Source organism: Struthio camelus, chromosome 5, assembly GCF_040807025.1.
Source record: "Struthio camelus isolate bStrCam1 chromosome 5, bStrCam1.hap1, whole genome shotgun sequence".
NCBI classification, from domain to species: domain Eukaryota; kingdom Metazoa; phylum Chordata; class Aves; order Struthioniformes; family Struthionidae; genus Struthio; species Struthio camelus.
The window spans coordinates 58,383,062-58,403,292 of NC_090946.1; the positions used below are offsets into that span (position 1 = coordinate 58,383,062).

The 20,231-nt window shown below is 41.5% G+C and overlaps 1 protein-coding gene across 6 annotated transcripts in view; it reads left to right on the top strand.

Annotated features, from left to right (window-relative positions):
* GPATCH2L (G-patch domain containing 2 like) overlaps positions 1–18,914 on the top strand; it is a 34,079-nt gene extending 15,165 nt beyond the window's left edge. For all 6 annotated transcript variants that reach the window (XM_068946635.1, XM_068946639.1, XM_068946636.1 and 3 more), the window contains 3 exons: positions 1,545–1,630; positions 10,434–10,525; positions 15,959–18,914. In XM_068946635.1, coding sequence (XP_068802736.1) covers positions 1,545–1,630; positions 10,434–10,525; positions 15,959–16,131 — 351 coding nt within the window. In that variant the 3' untranslated portion in view covers positions 16,132–18,914. The remainder of the gene's footprint in view (positions 1–1,544; positions 1,631–10,433; positions 10,526–15,958) is intronic.
* The last annotated feature ends 1,317 nt before the right edge of the window (positions 18,915–20,231 follow it).

Below are 20,231 nucleotides of genomic sequence, written 5' to 3' on the forward strand. Positions count from 1 at the left end.
CACTTGAAGTAGAGCTCAGGTTCTTGCTATCAGCAAGCGAAAGCATCTTCCAGTTGAGCAGTGGTGTTGTAACTGTTTCCAACCATGCACACTCCCTTCTGTTCAATTGCAAGTTGGTTTTTGGTTTGTGAATACAAGCTTTAAAGCTGTTTCCTTCGGGTGGCTCTAAGTACACGTATGGCAAGAACTAATTTTCAAGCCTTTGTGCAACTGTGGATTTCCTGTTAAAGACAATATTCATGTAGTGCTTATGTACTGCTAGAGAGATGAATAATAATTGCAGTAAGCTTGAAAATGACAAAAATAAGTGCTTTTGTTTTTCTCAAATGAACTTGTGTCAGCTACAAAGGGTTACTGGTGATTCCTCCCTACTGTACAGCTGTAGTGCAACTTTATTGACAGTAAACCAACAGTCTGGTTTAAGGAGGAGCTCCTTGATAACAGAAACTTTATGGCACAAAGTGCCTCGCTTCTCTGTCAGAAAGTTTGAAGGCAAAGGCCTTGTACTGACTTCTACATCTGCAGATAATATTTATGATAAGAGTCCTGCTACAGCTGTGGATTATTCCTTTTTAAAAGGAATTTATCCTTTTTAAAATGCAACAGTGAGCCTAGTAATACAAGAGCAAGAGTTCTGGAGGTTGGTGTAGCACCTTGAAAAGTAGATAGAAATGAATGTCCTGCTAGTTGTGTGAATTATAAATAAAGAGGAGCTGGTGAATGGGGATGTATGGCAGGCATCCAGGAGCAACTATGAGTATGAACTTTGTATTTGTGAATTGAGTAAGGGTTGCTGCTTATGTCGGTTGAGTAGAAATCATCAAAATCCATTTCTGTCCTGTTCCTTAAAAAAATCTTAAGAGTTGCATCTTTCACAATGAGCTGTCGTGTTTAGGCTTGATGGCCTCAAGGCTTGTCCAGTATATGTATTACAAATGATCTGAGATTATCCTGACCAAACACACTTTCAGAAATTCCTTTTAACCAGTTTGCAGAGAAAAAGCCTGTGAGGAGAGCATGAAGTAGGAGGAGTGCTATACAGTTCACTCTCTGTGCAATGAGGTGCGAGCTCATTGTGGACTGAGCCTGGTGGGCCTGAGTCTCCTGGAGATCTGTTTCACTGATGCATATGACTGTAGGGAATATTGGGAACTGTTGGAAAGTTCTGTGCTTACACCATTCGTGCCAGTGACTTTTCTCTCTACAACGTGAAGATGGACAAGAAGCTTCCTTAAACGGAAGCAGACTTGCTCATAGCATGCAGCAGTAGAACTCTTTGCGTATGCTCTTGATCAACCAGCATTTGTGATAATGTGAGATGAAAGGGGAGTATGCTTGTAGGACTCTCTGTTGCGAGAAGATGGTTATAAGTATTACTGTTACGTCCTATGCTAGCCTTTCATCTGAAGTCAGCCTCACCCCTTGATGTTTTGGAAAGGTCTCCATATACTGTATGAATACCTATAAGGAACAGATCTGATCGGGTCTGTATGGAGACTGGTTCTTTTAACACTTTGCTTAAATAAACTCTCTTGACTTTCCAGTTCAATCCATTATCTCCTCTGTACTCTCTGGATGTGCTTGCTGATGCTTCCCACCGAAGATGCTCGCCAGCACACTGCACTGCCAGGTAACTCCCTTGCTCTGCTCTGTGGGGGTTTTCTCGCTTCCCTCCCGTGGGTATCTTCAGTAGTACTATGTAGTTAGTACAGTACTCACAGGCCTGGAAGTTAATGCACTTTTCCCTGGTGAGCACAGGAGGCCTGTGTCAAACTTAGCATAAAACATATAAATGCAGGTAATGTGGCAGTCTCTGTACACTAAGTACTTAGAGTATGTGAAACAGAGTGTATGACAGACAGGTGGGACATACTATGTTTGAGGGGGGAAAAAACCGTGATCTGTTGTGCGTTGTGCAGTGAGTCACTGCTACGTGATTATAAATGGTGTTGTTGGCCAGTATTAGAATCAGAACAAGAAGAGAAGGAAGGTGCTGGCAAGCTAGTGTGGGTGAGATGTTGAGGCTTTTTGGGGTCCTGGATGCCTAAAACAGAGATCTGATATGACCTTTAGTGGCTTGATATTTCTGTTTATTGCTACAGCTTTAATTTAGGTCTGGATCGGCCAATTGTTGAGATATATTTGAGTCTGTGTGTTTGGGGTTAGTATGCTATCTGGGTGCCTGATGCTGACTAATTCTTAATTAAATCCGAGTGTCGACCTGGGAGGTGACTGCAGCTCTTGCACTGCAGGTGACTGTCCAAAATTAAGGTGCTCTTGAGCTCCTTTCCTGTGGAAGGAGACAAAGCCTTGCTTAGGATACAACTCTATTTATGTTCTTGTGGAAGGACTTAATCTAAAAGAACCGTCTGGACTTTCAACTTCATGGTTTTCTTTCACTTGTTAATTAGCAAATAGAGCATGAAAAATGTACTGAGGTTGTATGTGTCTGAAGGAAAGCTTGGCACCCACCCAGCAAAGCCTCTCCTCCCACTGGCTTTTGTGGGAGTTCTGTGATGTTGCACCATGACCTCATGCTGCTGTAGTCAGCATGCTGAAGCTGAAAAGCAGGGGAAAAAACCCCCCAGTTCTTAGAAAATCAACTGCGTGAGAATAAAAAGAACTCAGAAGATTGTGCATCAGCAAGTTGATTCCTTTCTGTGCTTTTGCCCCCGTTTGGGTATTTCCCTTGCCTGGAAAGCAAGAAGATTGATCTCTTCATTTGCAGTGAGCGTATCCCTTGTTGTGCCTTGAGCGTTGTGCTGATTGTTCTACAGAAGCTCCAGGTGGCATCAACTATTCCCCGTTTGTCCTCCAGAAAGCAGGTCTGGCCAGTTCCTGCTTACAGGTTCTTAGAGGTCAAAGTTTGTACCTTTATGCTGATGTTGGAAGGCCCACTCCAAAGCTATTCTTTGTGACTTACTTGAAAAAGGGATTTCTGAAGCTAGGGTGATCATAATGGCTGCCTGTTTTTGCTCTATATGTAGTCTAATTGCTGGTGGATATGCTTGGTTCCTTCTTCTAAGGACCAGCTGGCTGATGTCCTGACAAACATAATCCCTGATGAGTTGTTACTGAATGTTGTCAGACAAGTTGTTTGTCCCATCCTAGAGGTGGCTATGTTTTAGAGGCCTGTTAGTTATAGGTAAAGTAGCTCATATTATAGTGTGAAATATGCTCAAGAATCTTTATGGGGGAAAAATATGATAAGAATGAAAATGTTAATGGCCCCATGTGGGTGGCCAGGATTGAAATCTGTAGTGCAAGGTGCTTACCTTATGTGAAGATGCTGCCAAGGGCAAAGAAGGACATTTATTCCTTCACAGAAACGTTCTCTTGACAATACTTGTTCTTTAATGCTTCAAGATCCAAGCCCGTTAGCAGTCTATTTTCTCATTCCTTGCAGGAGGTTCAGATAGTCTCTGTGAGCTCTCTTCATCCATTGTGCCACTTAACGTCTTCCCCTTTTTCTGTGGATGGAGTCAATTCCAATATTTTATGCTTTACTAAGCTCCTAACAGCTTGCATCTCATCTTGGAGAAACTCCACCTAGAAACTGCTCAGAACGAGGTAGGAAAAAAGGAGCTAATGCCCTGAGAATGATGTGAAATGCATTAGAGAAGAGCCTGTCTTGATGTTGTGGACATCCAGTTTCAACCTGATGCCTGCTGTGCCAGGCAAAGCTACCTCCCTCTGCTTAGTTTCTTGTCCTCTTTAATGAGTGCGACCACAAATGTGTCCAGTGGAAGTATCGGGTGGAGTCTGTTCTCTGCCATGGAGATGTTTTCTTTGCCTCTCTGGTGGATCTTGGTCCACTTCATCCAGTAGTGCAGTGAATGGCTGGTAACCCAGTGCTTCCTGTAAACAGAAGTGCTGGCCAGAATGCAGAGCTTGGAGCCAGGGGTGTTCAAGAAAGGCTTTTCAGTGTCAAGGAGAAGGGTTTGTGCAGGGGGCTCCTTGGGAAGGTCTTATTTGAAAGGCTGTATAAATTGTACACTACCACGATTACCTTTCTTGCTTTATGTCTGTGATGAGAAGAGATTTCATTCAAAGTGTATGCACAGCACTGGGAATTTCACACCCATCATTAGAAGCAGTTTTGTGTGTGTGGTGACTGTTATCATTAGTGGTAGAATTTTATTTTGTGAAGCGAGGAGAGTTTCCTGCTTTCTTGCAGTCTTCCCGAGGGACAGCTGGTGTATTAATTTGCTGTATTGCCTCCTGGCTGTTCCCAGGCTGTTTTTCCTCTTCATCATGGAATTTTTAATGGCTCTGCTGCCTCTCGGGAGGCATACAAGGAAGAGTACCTCAGGGATCTCTTCCCTTTTTTCACATGCCTATAATTACTCTCCTTTAAGAGCACAAAGCATTTGCTAATCATGTCTTGTCTGTTAAGGTTTCTGCTTGACGATGCAGGCTGTGAAAAGCAAGCAAATAGAGACTTGCATGGACAGACCGAGTGATCCGTCTCCTCCTTCCTCTCTGCCCATATGCCTCTCTGGTAGAAGGGAATGGTCTGAAGAGAGTTTTATTTCCTTCTCAAGCTCCTACTTAAAAGGATTTTGTAAAGGCCCAAGCCAGAGTATTTGATTTAGATTTCAGTGATTCCTTGGCTCTATCAATGGGAAGTTGTTATGTAGTGTTGGTTGGTGGAATGTTAGTCCCTTGAGGCAGGGTGAGAAACTCAGAAGTGCCTAGAGCCGCTATTCTCTTCAGTTTGGATTTGAATAGCAGGTAGGCTAAAATAGGACGGTAACAGAGAAATGGTCCCTGATGTCATTTACTGTTTGTCTAGCATTCAAAATAAGAGTAAGGGGTGAAAAACTCAATTGAATGTTTTTACAGGAGGTCATAGGAAAAGTGGACATGAGTGCCCAGTGCGATGGCAAGTAGATGTTGAAGATGGAGATTTTAAGAATTATGTTAGAGAGACCTCTGAGCTATGCAGCTGAATCCTCAAAGAAAATCACTTGGCATGTACTGTTTTTCTTTCTCTTCTCAATCTGCGCAGAGACCCTGACATTTGTGCCTCTTACCCAGGCGTGTGAAAGTTTAGGGACTGCCTGCAAATGTCAAGCCTTTCCTGAGGTAGATAAAGGAGTGAACAGGTGTTCAGAATTTCATGCAGTCCCACTTGACCAGGACAGTATCCAGTTCATTCTACTCAACCTATCCCCATGTCTTCATCTTCCTGGAAGCTCTGTATGTAAAACTGTCTTTTCTTTTAACTGCTTTAGCCATCTGCCTCCCCAGTGTTTCTTAAAAACTTTCCGTTTAGCTGGAGCACTTTCAATTCTTCTTTTGCTAAAACTTGGCGAATACTCCAGTTGAGGATCTGAATTCTTCTAATAGGCATGCAGTGAACAGTAGCTATGAACTTAGTGTCGCATGCAGTTGTCTGAGGCCTAATGCTCCCATTTTGGTGAATCCTAATTCTCTGGAGTGAAAAATAAATTCCTCTTAGCTTCAGAATTGTATTTACCTACTTTCCTTTTCTTCCCCTATGCAGTATGTTGCCATCATCAAGTCTATGTATTCAGCAGGCCTGGCAGATACTAGGGCTGTTTCTAGCATAGATATCCTGTGATTCAGTATGAAAATATAGATTGAATTGTATGGAAATGCATCTTCTCTGTTTAGAAGCTTTACTTGGGAAACTAGAAGAAAAGCATGTTCGCTTCTTTGTCATGCGCAGACCTTTAGGAATGGAATTGCTACATCATTGCAGTGCTTACTTGTGGAACAGACTGCTACTGAGTGAGGGCCTGTGAAATTCAGATGTTTTAAGAAAAGAACTGACCCGTTAGTGATTTTGGAACCTGAAAATGTTCTTTAGAATCTCTCCCATGAGGCCCTGCAGGGCAGAAAAAGAGACACTCCTATGCAGAGAAAATGTCTGCTGTGTGATGTGATAGCAAGAACCAAGTGCATGCGTGGGAGCTTTGCCTGCAGATTGGATGAGCAACTTGTAGTGATTTACGCATGTGATGTGCAGATCAGACTTTGGTGCCCAGCTGCTGTATAGTTTCAAAGAGGAGGAGGAACTCTACTCTCACTGTTAATTTTGACCTTTGAAGCCACCGTAAACAGCCTCAGGTAACACCTCAGGGCTTAGAAAAAGAACCTTTTATTTGGCCTATGTTTGCTGGGAATACAGCATCACAATAACAATAGCTGGGTTGTGTGCAGCTTTAGTACCAGGATCCTTGTTAGAAGGCTGTCTCTGAACGTTTACTTTAATGAGAATACTCAGTAAAAGATTCATTTTTATTTCATGAGAAGAGTAGCACCCCTTGTTTGTATGATGGTAGGTTTATGGCCACCTTTCACTTTCGCTGCACAATCAAAGTGCTCTGCTTGCAAGGATAGGGTTAGAATAAAGAATGTCAGCAGAGAAACTGAATGATGTGAGATTACAGTGAGGGCCACACACCTCTAGGTGTGTGATATATACACTTCTGCTTCTAAGAGGGCCACAGTCTTAAGAGTCGCAGTTAGCTTTGTAGGGTTTTCTCAAGGGCCTCTGCCGTGAGAATAAGATGGTTTTTTAGCCTCACTTTTGGGAAACTGGATATTGTTTTACAATCTAGACTTTGATTTATAGGCTGCGTAGGTTTCAGGGGGCCTGGTTGTGTTCAGTCAAGTTCTTTGTGAACTGGTGTCTGTGTGTGCTCTGTATTCTGTCTCCCATAGATTATACTGTTTGCCAGTAATAAAACCTACTATTTTAACCCTGTGGTAGATGTGGAAAATGGAGGGGGGAGAGGGTTGGGAAAGGAAATGTTACTCAAACTTCTCCTGACTCATTAGAGGACAGCAATGAATCCCAGCTTTATGCCCAGCAAAGCCTGTCTTTTCTCCAGTGCGAACTGTATGCCAAATCAGGTACCCTAAGTACTATATTAAGAATGAAAGATAAATCCATATTTCCTGAGCTTGTGATAAAAAAATCATGAGTGTCAGAAAGTAACTATGGGTTTTTTCCTATAAAACCATTGTTTCTATATATATGTAATTTTTCATTCACTAACTTCTGGCAACGAGAGGCTGCAGCGCTTCCTCTGTGTAGGCTGGATATATCGCAGCTATCAGGGTAGCTGCATCTCAAATCCTGCTCTGTCTGTCCAGGTATGTTCTGCTTTTACTCTTCCCAGGGTAGAATTTCATTCCCATCTGGATGTTAGGTAAAATTTTCCCATTAGTCTCTGGTCACCTGGCAGGTTCAAGTGTGACTGAGCACTGCAACTTTGTTGCTTTTTTTATGGTCCACCAGCCATAGTCCAAAAGTAACCAGACAATTATTTTCCACCTATTGTTTGTGCAACAATGAAGAAAGCGTAGAAGTGTAGTGGAAAAGAGGGATTGAAAGCCAGTAAGGACAGAGTAAGAACAGTCCCAGTTTCTCAGCTTAGGCCCAACTCTTTCATCCCAGAAAGCTGTCTGCCTCTGATTTCTTCATGGAAAAGCTTGTGACAATGGGCTGATGTGTATTTTACTTCCCTCTTTCCTCTCAGCCTCGTTCTATCCTACCTCTGAGTTATTTCTAAACTGTTCAAAAGAATTGTAAAAATCCAGTTTTGGCAGAAAAACTAATTTGTGGTTGCAGTCTGTCAATGAGATTTTTGCAATTTATAGGTCAGCCTGTCGGTTGCTATAGTGGTATGTTGCACGTACCCGTTAACCTGGCTTTCTTGATGATGGTGTTTCTAGGAGTATGCTATTAAACTGGATTTCACCAATGTATTCACTTACAATATAGTGCTTACATGCTAGCTAGCAATTAGAGATGTAGATTGAAAAGTTTGATATCTACCAAAAATGCATGTTTCATAAATTGTACCTCATATCCCCCTGCTGTCCATGCATTGATGAGGTTTGTCATCCTGCGTGCATTCTTCTGATCCTCCCTCTCCCAAGGTACACACCACCTGGAGGTGCCCTGTATGCAGATTTATGGTGCCCGTGAAGGGCACCAACCACTTGAAACTGACACTTTTACCACCAGGTCAGCCAGGGCTAGCGAGTAATCAATAGGTTCCTGATTTACTAGCTGGAGTGTGGGTGATCAATAAGGGATAAACCTGAATGAAATACATGTTACTGGGACAATTTATGACCTCTGAGCCTTGTGTGTTGAAGGCAGGGCTGCTAGATGCAACATCCTTCCTACGAGTCTCCGGCTGGAGTACGCTTTGGCTTTATTTTCACTACAAGAAGAGATTGTGAGATTCTCTTACTCTGTTTTGATTTTTCTTCTTTTCCCTGTGTAATTGTGTGACAAGGTTAGATGTGGTTTGAACATGGAGATGAGAGCCAGGCGCTCTTAATTTAGCTGTTACTTATGTGAATGGGTGCTAATTGCATAAAATCTCGTGGAAATAATAGTGCATGCTTCCTTTCTAGTCTTTAGTGGTCCTGCACTAAGAATCAACTGGCTAATGTTGGTGTAAGCACGTAAAATTGAAAAGTGAACCTTTTTATTATTGCTCTGTAAAATGAGTTGTATTATTATATTTAATTATGTAGTCATCTAGTTAGTGATCTAGTCTTGTATCGGTGATGCAAAATACAAACCTGAAGTTCCACTTGATTGAGCCTGCCTTTTCCTTGGGTTATGTGTGCCTGGATGTTTCAGAATACATGGCAGAACTGCACTAAAAGAATATATAGCCACTATCATAATCATGTATAAAAGCAGGACTTAACATATACAAAGGTCACTTACAGGTTAGTCATTTATGTGCCCAAATACCAGATTTGTGTGCGCAGTCTCTAGTTGTGCTGGTATTTCTGAAAATCTTTAGTTCATGTTTTCAGGAGACTTCTATCTCCAATTATATTAATATGTGCTCCTCAGAATGAAGGATTTGAAAAAGTAGCCCTCAGTGAAAGTTGGTTTCAAAAAGTTTAAATTTCTACTATTCTTTAATATCAGGTTGAGATGACAGATCTTGCAGACTTCTTTTAGAAGTTTTGAATTTTGAGAATATAGAATACTAGATGCCCTGTTCTGCCTTTTCTTTCTTATTTTGTGGTTGTGCATTTGATGCAAGTAAGTACGAAGGCTTGGTGGTATTCAAACCATTTATAGTGCTGGGGAATTTTCTGTGCTCCCTGCACTGTCCTGTATAGCTACAAGAGCAAACTTTGGTTTTGCCTAAATTCAGCTTCTTAAATTGTATCTATTAATAAAATGCCTTTTTTCTTTTTCCTGAAATAAACACATTGGCAGGGAAACATGAAGCCATGAACTTTTCCTTTTTATCTCTAAAAGATATGAGCACTTGATAAATGTGTTTGTTAAACTTTCAGAAAAGAACAACTATAGAAATAACCAGCTTTAAAGATACAGAAGCATTAAATCACTTAATCTTCAATAGTTATATGATTCCAATCTTTACACCATGCAAACACCTCACAATCTTTAATGGATTTTATTTACACTGTAGTTCTGCATTTTGCACATCAGATCTAACGCAGAGAGAGACCAAGCAACTTGCCAAACACTTTCTGCTATCTTGGATAAAGCAGGGATTTGAATCCAATGTCATTGCTGAATTATGCATTCCTGTTCATTATGGATTGTGTTTGAGTTGGTTCTCTGGACTGCTGCCAGGACTGTCTTCTCTGAATTAAACTTCACTTCCTTCTACCTCTGTAACTTGGAGGAATATTCTATTCAATCCAGTCCCTGTCATGAAATGTTTCTTCTTAATTGGCAAATGGTTAAACTGAAATGGTCATCATTAGGCTTCAGACTTAACAGTTGAGCTGACTGGGACAGGCTATGCCTTTCAGCTAGCTTACTGGTGCAGCAAGGCCGTTTCACCATAAGCCAGATTGGGCTGTTTTCACTGCACTTTCATAAGGAAATTATCATTTTGAAACCACATGAGACAGTTTTGCATTTTGAACTAAATTTATGAGCTTACTGTTGCTGTGAAAATAATATACATGGACATTTAGAGTATAGATACATCTTAAGATGTGTCTACACTTCTAAATATGTTCTAAAATTATTCCCTAATAAAGGAGAAAAATGTTACTTAATTTCTTTAATGAGCACTTTTGCGGGTGTTTATAAGGCCCGTATAGAAATAATGGTAGGGCATCTATCATAACATTGCTTGATCACAACCTTACTTATGCAGAGAGTTACTTAAAAGTAAGTACAAAGCCAGATCGATCCTTAAAGGCTCAGAAATAAGCGTTCTGATTAGTTTGTGTTTGGGAGCTCTAAAAAGAAGTGGGAGCATAGTAGCATGTTAATGAGGAGTTTGAACAAAGCTTACCTGAGAAGCTTTTGGATTCACCTTCCCTGCAGGAGAAGGGACTGAAGCAGAGGAGGGAGCTGGAGGGTTATTGGCCGGAGTTTTTTTCAAGGAAGGTGGCATCAGAACGGATTTTAGTTTGTTGCTTTAATTTCTCTACAGGCAAGCAAATGCACATCTGGGACCACCGTGCTCAAGGGATATCAAGAGGAAACGAAAGCCGGCTGCAGCCTCCATTTCCAGCCCAACTTCAGGTAGCCTGGATTTATGCTGTGTGCCTAAAGTGTCCCAGTAGAATGGTGTTTTATTTTCTTTTTTCTTTTTTTTTTTTTTTAACTCAACATTCAAGCGTTCAAGCTCCTAAAGGAATGGGATGAACAAGCTGGAGAACTTACCTTCCAACAGAATACATTTTTAAAGAGGTTTAATGTTTAGGAGGTTTAGGAGCATAAAATCATTTCTCTTTAAAATCTTGATGTTTTCAGCGAGAATTTTTAAGCCTTAGGGAGGGTGGGGGCAACTGGAAGTTAGCACTGTATTAGCAGTGGTATCTTGCTTTGAAACTAGTGAAAAGCATGTGAGAAGGGCAAGTGAATTATGGCTGTGAATGTCATGTGTTTTTTGCACAACATCAAAAATTGCCTACTAAACAAATCTTTGGTAATGCAGCTGTGGTAAGTTTGTATCATGTACAGTGCTTCACTGTGCAGTGGGTCATCTGTTTCTTCACAAAATGTTATTTCCGCTGTTCTTAAATTATGCAGCACCTGGAATAAGAAGGTGATCAGTGTACTCAGTGTGTGCCTTCCATTCAGGGCTGAAGTTAGCTGGTAGTTTTGGTGCCCTTTTCAGCGAGATCTCTAGACACTTTCACAGGTGCAGGAGTCTGGCAATTCTTGTAAGATCACTGGGTAAGGAGACCTCTTCCCATGGAGCCATTTACTGTTGAGGGTGAAAATAGTCGATTTTTTTCTCTTTCTTGCTTTAGGAGTGTAATGGTTAAGATATTGGTTTCTTTTACTCTGCGTTATATCTGGAAAGCGATTGTTTAGTCATCAGAATCTGAAAAAAGTACAAATCTGCAGCACAAAGAGGGTTTTAGGAGACCTCTTTCTGGCCTCCTACCCAAGCCCACCTCTAGAAACATTCAGCTTGTGGTCAAGTGACCCGTGTTCTCCCAACTAGCTCAGTAACAAACTATTGTAATGCAGTAATGAGAAGGTAGATGAGTTGATGGGAAAAGCAGTGATAGGAGAAGAGCAGGGAAGTCCCAAAGACCTGATGATGAATAGGAGGAGTGAAATTTGGATCTCCTCATTGGGCTGGTGGGGAGACAGGAGAATAATGAAATAGGGAAGACAGACATGCTCTCTCTCCAGAGATAGCACAGATCTCCCACAGGTCTGGGTTATGGATTGTCTGAATGGTTCTGTGCTTTATGTTTTGTTTTTAACAACAAACTAAAAACCTTAAGTTAACGGTCTGTTCTTCAGCAGATGTGTTATTTTGTTATTGACTGATTTAGGATACTCTTTCCTTACTTTTGAGTATCCCATGGTAGGGTATTCAAGCTTCTGTAGTGAAAGGGTTAGTGAAGTTGTGTATCAGTAGCCACAGATGCTCAGTTCCAGGTATGGGGTTTTCGTGGTGTAAGTGCTAGTGTCTCTTTGTCTCCTATTATGTGTCTTTTATTTTTTGTTCAGAATGTAATTTCTATACTGCATTGCTAGTCGCTTTCTATTTCTATGCCTGTAAGTGTCAAAATATTATCTAAACTGTACTTAATGGACTAGGCATATTGTAAAGAGAACACTTCTTCAAAAAGTGAATCTGCCTCTGCAGTGGAACTCAAGAGTTGGAAAGTAGCATAGAGGCCTGACAATGTTTTAGGAAGGAAGCAGGGGAAAAACAGAATATGTATTGCAAATTAGGGAAGCAGAGCATAGTGGCTGGATTCTGGGCAGGATGCTGGTGCATCGACTTATGGCAAACGTACTGCAATATCTTTAATGGTCAGAAATGCTATCTTTGCCTTAGGTCCTGCTTAGAAATATTCCCAGCGATGTAACACCTATGGGTGGGGTTTGCTACAATACTGACTTGCAAATTTCTGCGACTGGATAAAGGAAGATGTGTCCTAGCTGACTTTGTACAGCATTCTCTTAGTCTAAATGCAGCTGGAGTGAAACCTGCACATGCTGCCTGGAAACTTGTGAAATATGATACTATTTCCATCAAAGGTGATCTGACTCTAGAATTACAAACTCCTAATTAAATACACAGGACTACTCTGCAGCACTATGGAATTAACCAAAGCTTTTTCTGCTTGTTAGACATTGGTGAGACAGATGTGGATGCATGCAAGGTAGAAAAATCTATAAGCCGCTATACGGAGGTTCCCCTGTCCCTGGGGAATCATGGCAGCCTCATTTTCTCGCTACGGAGGCTTCTTCTGTTTATGGAATCTTTTCTCTTCTGCAAAAATTGAAACACTGGGATGAATCAGAATGCAAGCCCATGCCTGTGACAGCATAGATGTGCATATACAGTGCTAGATTTCTTCTCCTTTAAATAGCTCCTTAGCTGAGTCCGACTGCTCTCGTCTCACTTGTTGACCGGGTCCTGCTTCAGTGATCTCCTGTTTTGCAACCTGAGTGCCCCATGGAGGTGAAGGACACAGCCTGAGCTGGCTCCATCAGTCAGCAGAACAAATGGGCTTGCTCTGCCGAACATCGGGCCATCTCGGATTCCACCTCTTTTATAGAGATGAGTGATGAAGAGGGTTTCGTTCCGCTTTGCCGCTGTATTAATACACATCAGGGGCCAGCTCCCGGCACTAAATCACGCTACTGCATACATCTGTTATCGGACTCCTCACCAGTGTGATGAACAAGACTGCAGATAGAGGCTTCCTCATGTCATTCTTTATAGGATTTTCCTAAAAGAATAAATAGCTCAAATCTCTGCCAACACTCTCCCCTGTCATTTTGATGAATTTAGCTTCTTTCTTAAACATGCAGCTACAAATCTTCCCCTGTCGTGCCCCCCTCCCTTTATTCTCCCCATCCACAGAAAGTTTTGAGTTGGATTTGGCTGAAATCAGAAGATGCTAATAAAAAAAGCCTGAGATGTGAATGGTAGCTCCATTTTAGTTGCAGGAATGAGAGAAAGGAGCTGGGGATATGTTTATTTGGGGCCTAAGCAAACTAGGTTTGTACCATGTCTTCGCACATCCTTTCATGCCAGTAGTTATACGTTCTGATGCAGCATATTTTGTCAGAGGCGCTTGTATGATTGCCAAGATGCATGCGCTACTCTAGCAGAAGTGCTTGGATCTCTATCGTATTGTTATAGCGTTAAGCTTCTGCAATTAGTCCTGATCTTTGAGGCTAATTGGCCTAAAATACCAAAAGTGAGATGATTGTTGTTGAAGAGTAGCATTTTGGGTAAAATGTCTGGCCGTTGAGAGCAACGGAAAATGGGTAGAAAATTCAGAAGGCACACTTTAGGAAGTGACTGTCATTTTAAGAAATGAGTTGAGCACTGCTGCTCCGATGTTGAGAGAGATGGAAAACACTAGCTCTTATTTTCAAAGCTAGATGATTTTGTAGTGTGCAAGCCCTGGAGCATGAAGTTTTCACCAGGGAAGAAACAAAAATCTGACTGGTCCAAATAGGCAATAGAATGAAGAAATCTTGAGCGAGTAAGACTGGCTGTACTTTGTTAGACCTTCTTCATTCAACTCGGTCACCAACAGCCAGTGCCTAGGGAAGAGGAAAGTATGTGGTGATACAGGTCCCCCTAGCTTTCAGTGATCTATGACTTAGGTGCTTCTTGAGGCATAGGTGATGTCATTGTGTTTATTAGTCTCCATTTCATTGCAGTATATTTGGAATAATGTCCCAGGTGGCATAGTGGAGCTTGTCTGACAAGTACTAGGTAAAACTTTATTTACACCTATGTAGTTCTTCGCTGGATTGAAAGTGATCTGACGTAGATTGTCATTAATGTTTTTAATGTTTACATGGTCCAGTCACCTATGTATGTAGCACAGCACATGGTAGCTAGCATCCTATTCAGGCACTACAGTGATGAGTCTGGAGTAAAAATCTGCATAAATAGATTTTGTTTATCTTGGCATGCATTCATATGTGGATCATGGAAAAAAATAATTTCTAAAAGGTGCCATTTCGGCAGCATCTGGAAACTGCTGGCCTCTTACCAGAGAATAGTCAGATGAGTAGCAGCAGCTTGGTGAATTTTCTGTCTCCTGTTTCTTCCTAATGCAGTCACTGTCTGCCATGATGTGATGGTACCCAGTAGCAAGAAGCCCGTTTAGTCCTTTGCTTTCTTTTCTTTTCAGGAGCAAAGATGGAGAGGCTGAGTCTAGACACTATTAGTGAAGGCCTTTATTGTAGTATTGGTGGTGATTATTGGTTAATGGACAAACCTGTAACAGGGACTTTGACTTATTTTTTTTTTGCATATTTCATATGGCCTTCAGATGGAGGGAATTGATGGCCTAGAGATGAAATATGCCATTATCAGCTGTGTTGTTGTGGTTGTATGGGAATGACTCCGCTGTTTCAGATGTGCAGGAGCAGGATCGTTAGAGTTTCAGGCCTACAAAACCAATAACCTAAACCATTGATACCAGCATTATATTTAAATTTCCTAGCAGTAAGTCCTCTAGTTGAGACTGGTTTTGGCCTCTCTGTCCCTCATTCATTGCAGAGCAGTAGAGGCAACTTGTAATAAAAAGACACGACTCTTAGCTGTTGTGAGAATACAATGAAAATGAGGTGTGTTTGATGCCGAAGCAATTATGCGTTCAAAAAAAAATTCTGGTTGCCCCAAGACTCTTTTAGCAATTACTGACTCTGGTTTGTTTTTTCAACCCATTTTTATTCTTCTCTGCTCTGCTAATGACTTACTGATTTAGGATAGTGAGAATGGGATGTAAACTATCTTATCTTTAGGTTACTGAGAATCCTTCTGGAAATTGGGGTAGCTGTTGGGTTGAGCTATTGATCTGCAAATAGTTCTTGCTAATTATAGCCTGTCCCATTTCAGAGCAGTGGTTGTACTGAGAATGGATTCCAACACAGTTTAGCAGGTAGCTTCATGTTATAATATGCTGATCTGTCCTATTGGATGGATGTCGAGGTTCATGGTAGTGTCTGTACTAGATGAAGAGGAGAGCTATATTTTTTCTTTAACTGAGTTTGCCGATCTGAAATTTGGCAAGCTGCCAGAAACTTTGAACTTCTCAGATAGAGGGTTAATTGAGCCTTGGGTGTAGAGGTCAAGTTATTGTCAATTAAGTGATTACAAATCTATCAATTTTAAGTAGGGGAGAGCTAAAGTTCTTGATTTTTAACAGGAGCTTTGACTGAGGAAACTAGTTTGTGGACTGGGAACTTGGAGTTCTGAATGTGGGAATCATTAGGGCAAGGATGCTAAAGCTATCAAGAATTTATATTTCAAAGAAATTTTTGCGGGGGGTGGGAGGGGAACTTGCAGGACCTCAGTAAATAACACTTTCTTATAAGAAATGAAACATGAGGATTGTAGCTGACAATTACATTACTGCAATCTTATGAGGCAGGCACTAATTCTAACTCTGTTCTTTTGCCCTTTCCTACTCTTTTCCTCTCTTCCCCCTTTCCTCCAATTTTGTATTCCAGCAACTTTGTCTGTCCATGTGGACGCTGCAGACTCAGACCTACTAGCAACACTGTCCCCAAGATCCCAGAGCTGTGAGTGGACAGGGAAAACACCAGCAGCTGAGAAAGCCATTGTTGCTTCTTCCACTAACTTTTTTAAAATGCCACCGGAGAAGAGCCCTGGATACAGCTAAAAGGAAGCGTTGCAACTCATAAAAGCTTATTGGATTTTGGAAGTGTTGGACTCTGTATCCAACAAATGTCTTGTTTGGCAGTAGCGGTATCTTCAGTATTGGTACGTGATGCGTGCCATCATCCAGACTGATCTGCGTGCCCCACATACCTAAATCATATTTGTGAATCTGTTTAAAGAAAGGTAATCAGTGGTGTTGGGACCGCAGTGGCTTTTTAAAATGTTCTTGCTATTGCTGTGAGTATTTATTATGCATTCATCTCTTTCCCTGATGCCAGCTTATATGTACTGGGTCATGTACAGGATCTTTTGGGTTTTCAGATCTTGATCTTAAGTCACCCCATGGACATGTTGCTTGTTTGTTGTATGCAGTGTTTTTCAGGTGAAAAATCCCTCTGCAGCTACAGGGAGGCAAAAGTCTTCCCCCCACTCCCCTCTCAGGCCACAGGAACTCTTGGTTGGGGGATGAGAAGGAATGCAAACGGGTTGAAACATGGAACCTGAATTTTGTATTAGCTGAATGTCATCAGGCTGCATGCTAATGGATTTGACTCATGTTGCTTCTAGAGAAGCAAACGTGATGCTTGTCCATTCAGGAGTTGCCATTGGCTCACTGGCAGTATGGCCCATAATGGCTTTTCCTTCTCCCTTGTTCTGAGTGTCTTTAGTCTTGCTTGTGTATTGCTTGTTCTTTCCTGAATCTCCTGCTGGATGAGGAGTTGGGAGAACTACCTGGACGTAAATGTGCAAGCTGGTGTCATGGAGAGGAACTTGGGCCCTTGAATATCCTTGGAGTACGAGAGAGGAGATGCAAAGCTTCTACTCCTCAGTGCATAATGTAAAAAGTGACTGTCATTGCATTCCAGGACAATTGCTGTTGAAGTTGACGTTCCACCAAACAAAATGTTAAAATATCACCTGAGTTCAGAACATTCTGGGAACTAATCAGACCACTTCTGTCTTATGTTTTCCCTCCCTTCAAAAGGAGGGAGTTATATCTGCTGGAGGTATCTCCACTACTGATGATTATGCTTCATGCTGCAGCATACATAGGAGAGAGTCTCTTCTCTCCATAACCCTTCCCTTTGGTCCCCTGTTACCTTTTGTGTTGCAGAGTATATGGAAAGTGATTTCTCCCCCTCTTCCTGTATCCCTGATCAGACTCTCCTTATTTTTCTTGAATGACTCTGTCTGGAGCTTATACTGGGCTACATTTTTTAGAATATATGCCTGCATAGCATGTGTCAAGGGGCCAGTGGCCTCACTGGTTCTTAAATCTTTTAAAAATAGGAGGCATTTGTATGCACAGAGCTTTAGTGCTTTCCTCCCTGAGTGGAACTTTCAGACAGGATCATTTAAGCATGTGAAATTCACTTTGAATGTGGAGGTACAGTTAGCACTCTTAAGTAGATAAGAGATTGTGCATGTTTTTAGTGGTTTTGCAATGCTCTGCTCTCACTTACTTATAAATCAAGTAGCTGAGAGACAGATTGTGAGCATATAAGGCAGTGTTTTATTTTTAATTCTGCATTAAAATGTTAAATAGTCATAACATACACAAAACAAAAAATGAATGACTCAGTCTAAATCATGATTGACAAATGCAGTTATATGTTGCTGTACGTGTCTGATCCCCTAATACCTACTTATTCTTGGGGAGAGATCCAAATTGGATTTAGATTTCGCAGCCCAAGCAAACTGTCAGATCTGCCCGTGTAAATCCCTCTCAAAACCTTTTTTTGGTGTGTGTGTGTGTGTGTGTGTGTGTGGGGTACATTTTAGAACAGGGAAATCCTTTTTACCTTGCTAAAGGTGTACAGAGGTCACTTTGGATTACAGGACGAGCTGTGAGGGTTTTATGGAGAGAGTATTCTTGTTTTTATATAGTCATTGGGTTATTTTATTTTCTACAGCACTTGGCTCAATGGTGCTTAAGATGTAGTATAGGAAGTCTCGGCACTGGAGAGCCGGTAATCTAGAGCATATAAAGAGAAGGTAAACCCGAAGAAAGGTAGCTTGACTGTCTAGTACTTGTGAGCACGCTGAAGGGAAAGCAGGGGTTCTCCTGTCAACCTGCTGATCAATTTTAAGTTTGGAATCCTTGTAACGAACTTGCAGGCTCTTTCACTGACAGGCAATATCTTCCATAACTTGGCTCGGTTTAAATCTATTCAACAGGCTCATTCAGACTGCTAAGCAGTTCAGACTTTCATAAGAAAGGTGTTTGGGCTGTTAGGGTATCAGTAGTCTTTGTCTCGCTCTTGGGAAGGGGGTTTCCAGACTTCACATAATTTTTCTCTAAGGACAGGGAAAGATAATTTATCAGATTTTTCTATTGAGGTCAGTAGCACTGTTCATCTGATTAAGCCCTTACTTAGGCTGTAAGCTCCTAGGAGGTCTTCCTTGCCTTTAAAGGTTTAACATACCTGGGGCACTACTGAGGAGTAACTATATCAGGCCTTGTGTTTGTAAGTCATACTTCCTGCCATGGAAACTTCCTGGAAGTGCCAGGAGACTCAAATGTTCTCAACTGCCCTATCTTTCCTATTTCTAGTTTAGAATCCATTTACAGGTCAGCCAGGCTCCGGACCAAATTTGATTCTCCTGAGTGTCTGACAAGCTAGATGAGTCACGTGTCATATCCCGTCTTGTTATTCCGGGGGCATTTATCTAAATTCTTCTTCCGACTTCAGTAGGTTGATTCAGATTTAAATATCTGTAGCATTCCTGTGAACTGGACACATTGTTTTTTTTCTTTTTGTCTAAGGCAGGTTCTCTTTCCTTTCTCACCCTTAGCTATGCAGCTTATTTAACATTCCCATTTCTTGTCCTGCTCTCATTTAGATGAGTGGTACTTATATAATGCAATAAAGAGGAAGAGATGAAGGACATCTGGAAGTAAATATCAGTAAAATAAGTAAGATTTTTTGCATGATAAATACTATTTTGAAGGCTGCAGGAGAACGTCTAAGTCTGAGAACTGGAGTTAACGTCCTTTATGGGAACCACTAGGGTGGAATCGATTGTACCAGTGGAATTTTTTATGAGTAGTGTGATCTCCAGCTGGGGATAATGTAAGTCACTTTATATGCATGTACATACCTGTACGAGTTATCTTCATAGAAAAGTAGCTGCGTGCATGCTGGGATTCCTGCAAGCAACTTTTTTGTGGAAAATAGCATCTATAATAGACATGATGCTTTCATTTGGTCTTTAAGTCAAGTGGTAACATGGAGAAAAAGGAAACTCAGTGTAACCACTGAAAGCAGAGACGACTACAGTTTGGAGGAAGCAAACTCATTGCAGCTTGCCATTGTTCTGCTTGTGTTTGGGGTGGGAGGGGGCTATGTTTGGATACAATACTCCAGATGTGATCTCAAGATTATTGAATAGAAGGAATTAATAACTTTCCTTGACTTGCTTGCTGTGCTTCTGCTAAAGTAGTCCAGTATGTAGTTATTGCTGCAAAGGTAGTCAGCTCACTCTTATTCCACTCCTTGCCCACTAGGACCCCCCAGGTTTTTTTGCAGGTATATTTCTTATCAACGTGGTCTTCAGCCTGTGTCTTACACAGGGTTAGTCTGTCCCAGGTGCAAGAATCTGCATCTACCTTTGTTGAACTTCATGAGGTTTCTGTCAGCTCATTCCTCCAGCCTGTCAAGATCCCTTTGAATGGTTCTGCTACCCTCTGGCATATCAGCTGCTGCTCCCCCCGCTCCATATGCCATCATTTGTGATCTTGGTGAGAGTATGTTCTGTCCACTTGTCTAGGTTGTTAACGAAGACATTGAACAGTATTAATTCAGTATTGACCGCTGAGGCATGCCTGTCAAAGCTGGCCACCAACTAGATTTCAAACCCTTGATTGGACGCAGAAACTACAAAGTCCGTCAGGTTTACAGCATAACAGTCTATAGCTTCCCACTTTGACTGCAAGGCTACTGTGGGAAACTGCCAAAAACCGTACTGAAATCAAGGTAAATGCCATCTACTGCCCTCCATAGAATGTGTCGTATCATTGTTGAAGGCAGACAGGTTCACAGGCATGGTTTCCTGTTGATAACTCTGTGCTGGCTGTTGCCAGTCACCTTCTTGTCCTTC